Source organism: Zonotrichia albicollis, chromosome 2, assembly GCF_047830755.1.
Source record: "Zonotrichia albicollis isolate bZonAlb1 chromosome 2, bZonAlb1.hap1, whole genome shotgun sequence".
Lineage (NCBI taxonomy): Eukaryota > Metazoa > Chordata > Aves > Passeriformes > Passerellidae > Zonotrichia > Zonotrichia albicollis.
In genome coordinates, this window is record NC_133820.1 from 579,302 (window position 1) to 587,924 (window position 8,623).

Sequence of the window (8,623 nt, forward strand, 5' to 3'; positions counted from 1 at the left end):
TGTCCTCGGCTTCATCCTGTCTGCCCGCTCCTGTCTGTCCCCATTTTGCCTTCTGTCCTTATCTGGCCCCATCCTGCCTGTCCCCATTCCATCTTGGCCCCATCCTGCCCGTCCCTGCCCACATCCTGCCTGTGCCCGTCTCGATTTGATCTTTGCCCATCCTGTCTGCCTCCCGCCTCTCCCTGCACAAAACAGCACCAGGATGGAGTGGGAGGTGCCGTGCTTGGGGCCATCCCGCATCTTTCTGGGGCAGGGCCAGAAAGATCCCCGTTGGGATCTTCCCGGTATGGACTGGATTTCACGTGTTCTGGGAGAATTTTATTTGATAGCAGCACGGGGATGTGAGGTCTCTGTCACTGTCGGGATGCTACAAGCTGTTCCCTATGGAGCAGAACGAAACACCCCCCAACATTCTCTCCCCTTGCCCCCAGTCAAGATTCGAGCGCTTTGCCCAGGGGGCCGGGAGAAATTCAGTCTAAAGCAGTCAAGTGAAGAAAGCAGCATAAAAAATGGTAAAAACTGGGAATCCTCTGCCACCTGCAGGAACACAGGAACTGGAATATTTTAAACTAAACCAAGATTCCTGGGTTCTTTTTCCTGAGGGAATCAGCTGCTCTTGCTGGCACCTTCTGCTTTTTAGCTGCTACCAGGTGAAAAATGCTGATTTTTGGATAACCAGCAGCATTTCCTGTGCTGTGCTGGCATCCCCCTGGGCCAAGCCAGAGCAGATCCTCCCTCCACTGCCGCAGGTCACCGACAACATCTGACGGGTGATTAAAAGACATAATTAAATAAAAGGTACACGATGTGTACAGGATGCGATGTCCTGGTGAGGCCTCGGCACTGCCGAGCGCTCAGCAGCGGCCGCGCTGACAAACACGGGTCTATTTTACGGAGCCTTGAGCTCCTGCTCGCCGGAGGGCTCCAGGGTGAAGAGGCAGAAGGCGATCTCCTCGCAGGCGCTGCTGGCGCCGCACTCGAACAAGCAGCCGAAGAGGCCGCCGGGGCACACGGCCAGGTCGGAGTAGCCGGCCGGCCCGGCGTGCAGCACCCAGGGCCGCCGCCAGCCCGCCCCGTCCGGCGGCGAGGGGTTCACGTAGAGGCCCAGGTCGCGGCGGCGGCGCCGGTCGGTGGGGTGCGAGTAGAGCAGCCAGGAGGGCGCCCCGGCGGCGGCCGAGCGGGCGAAGCTGACCACGCTGCCCTGGCAGCCCCGCGGCGGCTCGCCCAGCGCCGCGCACGGCGCCGCCCGCTCGAAGCGCAGCCCGCGGTCGGTGCTGAGCGCCACGGCCCGGCAGCCCCGCGGCGCCCGGGCGCTGCAGTACAGCACGGGCGGCCCGGCGCCGCGGATCTCCGCCACCTGGCACTCGCCCGTCCGCTCGCCGCCCAGCAGCGCGCCCTTGTGCCAGCGGCGCCCGCCGTCGTCGCTGTAGAAGACGAGCGAGTGCTGGCGGGTGAAGCAGGGCAGGCGCAGGGCCCCGCACAGGCAGCCGTGCACGTAGTAGGTGTAGGCGGGCACCACCAGGCGCCCCGAGTCCAGCTGCACGCCGTGGCCCGGCCCCACGGCGAAGGTGGCCCAGCGGGACAGGTCGGCGCCGATGGCCTCGTCCGTCACGTCCCGCAGCGCGCTCCAGCCGCGGCCGCCGTCCGCGCTGCTGGCGAAGCAGAGGCGGGCGGCGCTGCAGCCGCTCCAGATCTGGCACCGCTCCGTCCTGCCCTGCTCCACGCAGATGCAGAAGAGGAAGACGGTGCCGCTCCTGGCGTCGTAGAGGGGACAGGGGCTCATGGTGCGGTGGCCGGGCAGCACCAGCGCCGACAGCTCCTCCGTGGGACCCCACTGTCGGCAGGAAGGAGAAGGGGGCTCAGCCGCGGGAGCCCCCCGGCATCGCGCCCATCTCGTGCTCCTGCAGCCCGCGGGGGTTTTACCTTGACCGAGGAGCCGTGCCGGCGGCCCCGCCGCAGCACCAGGTACTTGGCATCCTCGTCCCGGGCCGAGGAGCGCTTCTCGGCAAAGGCCAGGAAGGAATCATCCGGGGGCACGTAGAGCAGGGCCGGGATGCGGTAGGTGACCCCACCTGCCTGTCGGAACAGCGTCTCCGGAGGGAAAATGTGCGAGGATCCTGGCGGTGATGGCAGCGGTGGGGGGCTCTCCTCGCCATCCCCCTGCTGCTGGAAGGGTGGGACAGTCCGATGTAAAGGGTTAAATCCCGGCAAAGGAGGGGGCGGCCCGTGAGTGAGGGATAGGGATGAAGGCTCACCTTGAGGCAGGTGGTGGCCTGGGACATGGTGCCGCCCTGAGGTTCCCCCTGGGACCTGAGCAGGGTGGGAGAGTGGGGTGAGAGCAGAGCCCCTCGGTGCGGTCACACCCGCCCTCCTGCCCGTCTGTGCCGCTCCCCTGCGCCGCACAGGCTCCCCTGCTTCACCCGCGGTACCGCCTCCCGCTGCTCCCGAGGGCTGAGCACCCCCTGCCCGCACCGGGACCCCCGGGCTGCCACCGCCTTAAGCTGCCCCAGCGGCACCGGCCCGGAGTCCCTGTGCCCGTGCACCCCTCCATTCCCGCGCATCCCTCCATTCCCGTGCACCCCTCCTGCCTGGATCCCACCGGCACCCCCGTGTCCCTGCGCTGGCCCACAGCACAAACCCCCTGCACCCCCCAGTGACAGATCCCCCTTCCGTGCATCCCCCCAGTGACAGACCCCCCCTCCGCGCCTCCCCCCAGTGACAGACCCCCCCTCCGCGCATCCCCCTTCACATGTCCTGCCCCCTCTTCGGCCCCGATCGCCTCCATGCACCTGCAGCACCCAGATTCTCCCCGTGTACCCCCCGACAGCCCCAAGCCCGCTCCCCTACAGCCCGGTGCCTCCCTCAGTCCCAGCCCCAATGCCCCTGCACCCCCCTGCACCTCGCAAGCACCGCGCCCCCATCCCCTCCGTGCCGCGGCCCCCGCACTCCTGCATCCCCCGCATTCCGCATTCCCGCAGACCCCGCTCCTGCCGCCGCCGCCGCGCCGGGGCCGCCCCGCTCCGGCCCTGCCTGCATCCCGCATCCCCGCAGACCCCGCTCCCGCTCCTGCCGCCGCCGCCGCGCCGGGGCCGCCCCGCTCCGCCTCTTCCTGCAGCTCCCGGGGCCGGGGGCCGGGTCAGGCGCTGGGCGGGCGGGGATGCAGCTGCCGGGATCCGGAGCCTGGCGCCGGCGGGCAGCAGGGGCCGTACCTGTGCAGGTGTGAGCGGGTGATGCGCTCCTCGCTCCGGGAACGGGCAGGCGGAACGGTGGGATAGCAGGAGGAGATTGATGGGGGAGCCGCTGCCGAGGAGCCCCGAGCCTCTCCCCCGGAGCGGAGCAGGCGGAGGGAGCCGGGAGAGGGATGGAGGCAGGATCCTGCCCGGGATGCCACGAGAGTCCCTGCCCCTTGCGGGACAGGCGTGGCCAGGGAGGGCCGGAAAACCAGCAAGGGCCGTCCGGGGGCTCCGAGGTGAGGCAGCCAGGCCCAACCAGCTCTGCAAGATAAAAAGAGGAGCCACCCTCATCCTGTGGCACCTGGGGATGGGGTTCAGGTGACAAGACTGTGGTGGTGCCACGGGAATGCCAGGATTCTTCCAGCTCTAAGGATTTTGTGAACTGGGATTATTCCCTCCCCAGGTGTGAAACACCCCAGAGATGCTCCAGGACACGTCTGATATCTGTTCTTCCCTTTTATTGAAAAAAAACAACCCAAAAAAATCTCTCTTTTAAAAAATGCCAGTTTATAGAAGGTACGCGTGGAATGGGAGACGCCAGAAGGGAACTGCAGGACAGACAGACAGACACAGCTTGGAAAATCTTTTACACTTTCTGAGAAGCTTCGTGGCTGAGCACACAGAAGTAGCATATTTGATTCTCCCCCCCGACACATAAAAGGTTTTTATATAAAACAATCCTTTACCCCCCCTTAGATAAATACAAAAATAAAGCGAACTGGTTTGCGAGGGGATGGTTGTTTCACAGAAGGGTTTTGTCCTGAACTCCTACCAGAAATGGAAAGGTGGGATTGGAAAAGGCCCCTGGGCACAGAGCCATGTGCTAAAGCACTGCCAGGTAACGCAGGGACGCTGGGGCAGCATTGGTGATGTGTTTCCCCTCCTGAGGGTCCCCAAAATCCAATTTTGGAGTCTGCCTCAGAGCCTGGAAGGCAGGCACAGAGACCAAGCTTAGCCATGAGCTGCAACAAATCTTGGGTCCAGTATTAAAATTCCTGCTTATCCAAAATGGAATAGGACTTCAGGACAAAAACAGAGGCCATGATTCACTTTCTTTGCCATTTGACTTTATTGGTGTTACTTTAGCAGGCTGCTGGGAGGCGGCTGGGCTCCGAAATCACTTTGTTTTCCTCTCCAGGGCCAGGCTGTCGTGCAGCTTGGACACCTCTGGCTCGTAGGCCTCCATGACTAACGTCCCGTTGTTATCAAAGAACTTGGCAATGGACTTGGTGAACTCGGCTTCCCTCTGCTGCTTGGTTTTCCCGCTGATGAACGTCAGCTTCAGGGTGTACTTGTCATCGAACCTGTGGGAGGGCAGACACACCTCAGGGCAGGCTCCCAGGGGACAGAAACCCTCAGGGCAGGCTCCCAGTGGGACAGAAACCCTCAGAGCAGGGTCCCAGGGGACAGAAACCCTCAGGGCAGGGTCCCAGGGGGACAGAAACCCTCAGGGCAGGGTCTCAGGGGACAGAAACCCTCGGGCAGGGTCCCAGGGGACAGAAACCCTCAGGGCAGGGTCCCAGTGGGACAGAAACCCTCAGAGCAGGGTCCCAGGGGACAGAAACCCTCAGAGCAGGGTCCCAGGGGACAGAAACCCCCTCCTGTCTGAGGGGAAGCCCCCCCCAGGCTGGAGGTCCCCTCCTGGGCACTCACAATTAACACAATTCAAGGCCTCTACACCCTGCATTAAGGAGAAATGAAACATGAACCCTGGTGGCAGAAAAGCACTCGGGATGCTGCCATTCCTGGCGGGGCAGGATGGCTCTGAGGGCCAGGCCGTGCTGGGGCGCTCTCTGGCAGGGGAGGCAGGGCAGGGTGCCCCCGCCAGGCCGCAGGTACCGTTTGAGGCTGGAGGAGAGCTGCCAGACATCGTCGGGATCCATCCCCGCCGGGTCCTTCCTGTGCGCCACCAGGAAAATGCTCTTCTCCTTGTATGAGGTATAGATGGTCAGGATGCCCATCATCACAAAATAGGTGCAGGGGAAGTTAAGGAAGTCAGCAAGGTGCAGGGAGAAGCAGAAATCAGGCAGAGGGGTCGCTTGGATCCCCTCAGACACTGTGGTTCAACCACCTCTCATGACACCTTGATTGCAAACAAGAATCAGTTTGGCTGATGCTTCATCAGCATGAGAAATTAACTCATAAATTTAAACTTTAATAATTTGTTATTCACTCCCTGGAAGTGCCAAGGCCAGGCTGGATGGGGCTTGGAGCAACCTGGTTTAGTGGCAGTGTCCCTGCCATGGCAGGGGGTGGGAATGGATGGTCCCTTCCCACCCAAACCACTCTGGGATTCTCTGACATTTGCTGGGAAAACTTGAGGCTGAACAAGCCACAGGAGGAGTTGCTGGGCATTCCTCCTAAGCACAGACTGAGCAATTCCTTTTTCCCATTTCTGGAATTAAGTAATTTCAAGTGCTGCAAGACAAGTCACCCATCTGTTCTGAAAGCCGCCAGAACAGGCAGGAACAGGGAAATTCCTCAGGATCACGGAATTGTTTAGGTTGGGAAACATCACTGAGTCCAACCATTCCCCCAGCCCCGGCCACCACTGCTGCTCTGCACTGCTGAGCCTCATGGGTGAGCTGTGGAGCGGATCCAGCCTGAGCAGATCCCTCTGCACAGAGCTGCAGGCAGGGGTTTCCTCTTTCCCCTCTCAGTGTCTGACCTGTGCTGTCAGGGAAAAGCAAACGTGTCTGGAACCAGACTGTGGATGGAACAGAAAAAAGGAAGTGCCTCAGACCACCCAAATTCAGGGGCATTACAGCCAGACAGGCAGGAACTCCCCTATCACATGAAAACTGTCTGACTGTCAGCTGATCTGCACACGGCAGGAACAGTAATTCCCGCAGGCCTGAAAATGGGAATATCCATAAAATGTGGGAAATCAAACCCCTGACGGGCTCTGTGAAGGATATGAGACGACACAAAAGGCAAGGACGGGTTTGGATTCGGGAAAAGGGTGCAGGTAATCCCAGATGAGAGCCACGATGGCAAAGAGGCAGGAGATTGTGCAGATGAGGAGGCGCCCGTCGATCAGACGGAAGTTCTCCACGTACTTGTACTTCTCCAGGAGCACCTGTGGGACACACGGGCAGGAAGGTGCCACGCTGCTTCTGGGAAGGGAGCAGCCCCAGGGGCACAGGGAACTGAGCAGCAGGTTTGTGGGGAGTTAATGCCTGCATCAGGCACCACAGGACAGGAGATGCCACCACAGACCTGGCCAACCCCACAAAGGGAAGGAAACCAGGGGGATACCCAGGAGGGGCAGCTCGGCAGAGACACAGAGAGAGAGCCCACCTTTTTGGCAGAGTCGTCCAAGGAGTTTTTCACAGCTGAACCATCCCACTTGTCGATTTTTACTGGCTTGTCATCGATCTTCCACTGCAATGGAAAGGGTGGAGTGAGGGCAATCCCATCCCAAGCTGTTCCTGCCCTGAGCAGCAGGACAGGGGCAGAGCAGAGAGCAAAGCTGCTTGCTTGGGAAAGCCTGGCTGGACAGAGGGAGTCACCCCAACATCTGCCTGGGCAGCTCCTGGTGGGTTCCAGCCCGGCCCCCTGGTCACAGGCTGATGTGGCTCTGGCAGCAGGTTTGGTTTTGTGTCCTCACTTGCTGCTCCTGCTGCCACCCCCAGGAAGGGACAGCTGGGCAGGATTCCTGCCTCTGGATGTGTCCAGCCACACTGCCCCACACACACTCTTGGGGGATGAGGAAAATTCGGAGAACCCCAACTGTTTTGGTACAAGGGGAGAATTAAAAGGCACAAACAGGAAATTTCAGTTAAAACCATTCTCTGGAACAAAAGCAAAGGACTCTGTCACTCTTCACATGCATTCACATCTTCTGCAGGAATGGGTCCCTCCCCAGTAACAATTCACATTTTCCAAGGGCCCACCTTCCCCTGAACTGCATTATTGCCTGGTGACACACCAGTCCGAGCCCTGAGTATCCCAACTCACCCCTTATTTCACACGGGCCAGTGACTGGAGCTGCAATCTTAGCTGCCAGCAGAGCAACCCTCAGTTTCACTGCTGTCATTTTCCTGCTCTGGAAGCTCCCAGGCTGCATGGGCTAACTGCCAGCCCATAGAGCTCCCTTCCCTCCTCTGGAAGGAGCAAAACCCCTTTAAAATACAATGCAAAAACTCAACCAGCTTGCCCTGCAGCCACACAGGGAAAAGCCCAGCTATCCCCCAGGCCTGGCACGAGGAAATTCTGAGGCAGTGAATGTCACTGTGTGTCCACAAGGCTTATGAGGCACAAAAGGATCTAAAAACCACGGAGAACTGGGACAGAGCTCTCACATCGGGGTATGGTACCAAACATTTCAGGTGGCTGCTCCTGGAGCATTTCCTTCCAGGGTTCATTAGCACACAGGTTAACTGGAAGCCACGGCCTTTGCCCTAAGAGAAGAGGGTCCAATTCTTTCCACTATTTATTTTTTGCTTTTACGAGCATCTACAGCATGGAGGGGGATGACCAGGGAGGGTGCTGGGGGAGGATTCTCAGGGATGAGTGGGGATGCTTAGAGCTGAGGGAGGACTCTCAGGGATGGGGGTGCTCAGGGATAGGGATGCTCAAGGATGGGCATGCTCAGGGCTGAGGGGGGATGCCCCGGGATGAGGATGCCCAGGGCTGAGGGCAGATTCTCAGGGGTGGGCATGCCCAGGGCTGAGGATGCCCAGGGCTGAGGATGCCCAGGGCAGAGGGAGGGACACCTAGCAGTGAGAGTGGATCCCGGGGCGGGCGGGGGAGGCCGCGGGGCTGTCGGGGCGCTGCCCGGTGCCCGGGCCGGGGCGGGGGCCGCTCGGAGGAGCCCCGCCCGCCGTACCTTGTCCAGGAGCCCGTTCCGGCCGCTCTTGGCCGCCATCTTCTCGCCGCCTCCGCCCCCGCCCCGCCCGCGACACCTGGGCGCTCCTGATTGGCCGCGCGGCCGGAAGTCCGGACCACTCGCGCCGCGCGGCACGCTGGGAAATGCAGTCCATCCGTGCCGCCCGCTATACCCGTGGCCTGCAGGAGGGGCTCCCATCATGGAATCGCAGGATGTGCGTTGGGAGCTACCTTAAAACCCATCCAGTCGAACCTTCCAATGGATCAGGCTGCTCCAAGCCCCGTCCGACCCCAAAAGGGCTGCCCAGCCCTGGCACAGCTGCCCAATGTAGGCAGTGGTGGTGTCCCACACCTAGAGGGATTTAAAGCCGTGTGGATGTGGCACTTGGGGACATGGGTTAGTGGTGGCCTTGCAGCGCTGGGTGACTCGGTGACCTTGGAGGCCTTTTCCAGCCCTAACTATTCCATGAATCTATGATCTCCAACAGGATACAGCAGCCCTGTTGTGTGGCTGAGCCACGTGAGGAGGATGCTGTTTATCCCTCCGTAATCAGACCCTT

At 60.9% G+C, this 8,623-nt stretch overlaps 2 protein-coding genes across 7 annotated transcripts; both read right to left on the reverse strand.

The window, feature by feature from the left end:
* Positions 1-206: 206 nt before the first annotated feature.
* NEU3 (neuraminidase 3) lies at positions 207-3,332 on the reverse strand. Of its 6 annotated transcripts, none has more exons than XM_074530366.1 (4): positions 3,210-3,332; positions 2,256-2,310; positions 1,924-2,166; positions 207-1,834 (listed from the first exon to the last, which is right to left on the reverse strand). In XM_074530366.1, the coding sequence occupies exons 2-4, from the start codon at positions 2,280-2,282 to the stop codon at positions 890-892; spliced, it is 1,215 nt and encodes a 404-aa protein (XP_074386467.1). In that variant the 5' UTR covers positions 2,283-2,310; positions 3,210-3,332; the 3' UTR covers positions 207-889. The 6 variants fall into 6 exon arrangements, with proteins under 6 accessions (XP_074386467.1, XP_074386453.1, XP_074386493.1 ...); XM_074530352.1 differs by lacking the exon at positions 3,210-3,332 and adding an exon at positions 2,981-3,199; XM_074530392.1 differs by lacking the exon at positions 3,210-3,332 and adding an exon at positions 3,054-3,124 and having other exon boundaries at positions 208-1,834.
* A 342-nt stretch (positions 3,333-3,674) lies between these two features.
* Positions 3,675-8,211, reverse strand: SPCS2 (signal peptidase complex subunit 2). Its single transcript, XM_074530404.1, has 5 exons — positions 8,065-8,211; positions 6,534-6,617; positions 6,152-6,312; positions 5,073-5,207; positions 3,675-4,537 (listed from the first exon to the last, which is right to left on the reverse strand). The coding sequence occupies exons 1-5, from the start codon at positions 8,101-8,103 to the stop codon at positions 4,351-4,353; spliced, it is 606 nt and encodes a 201-aa protein (XP_074386505.1). The 5' UTR covers positions 8,104-8,211; the 3' UTR covers positions 3,675-4,350.
* Positions 8,212-8,623: the final 412 nt, after the last annotated feature.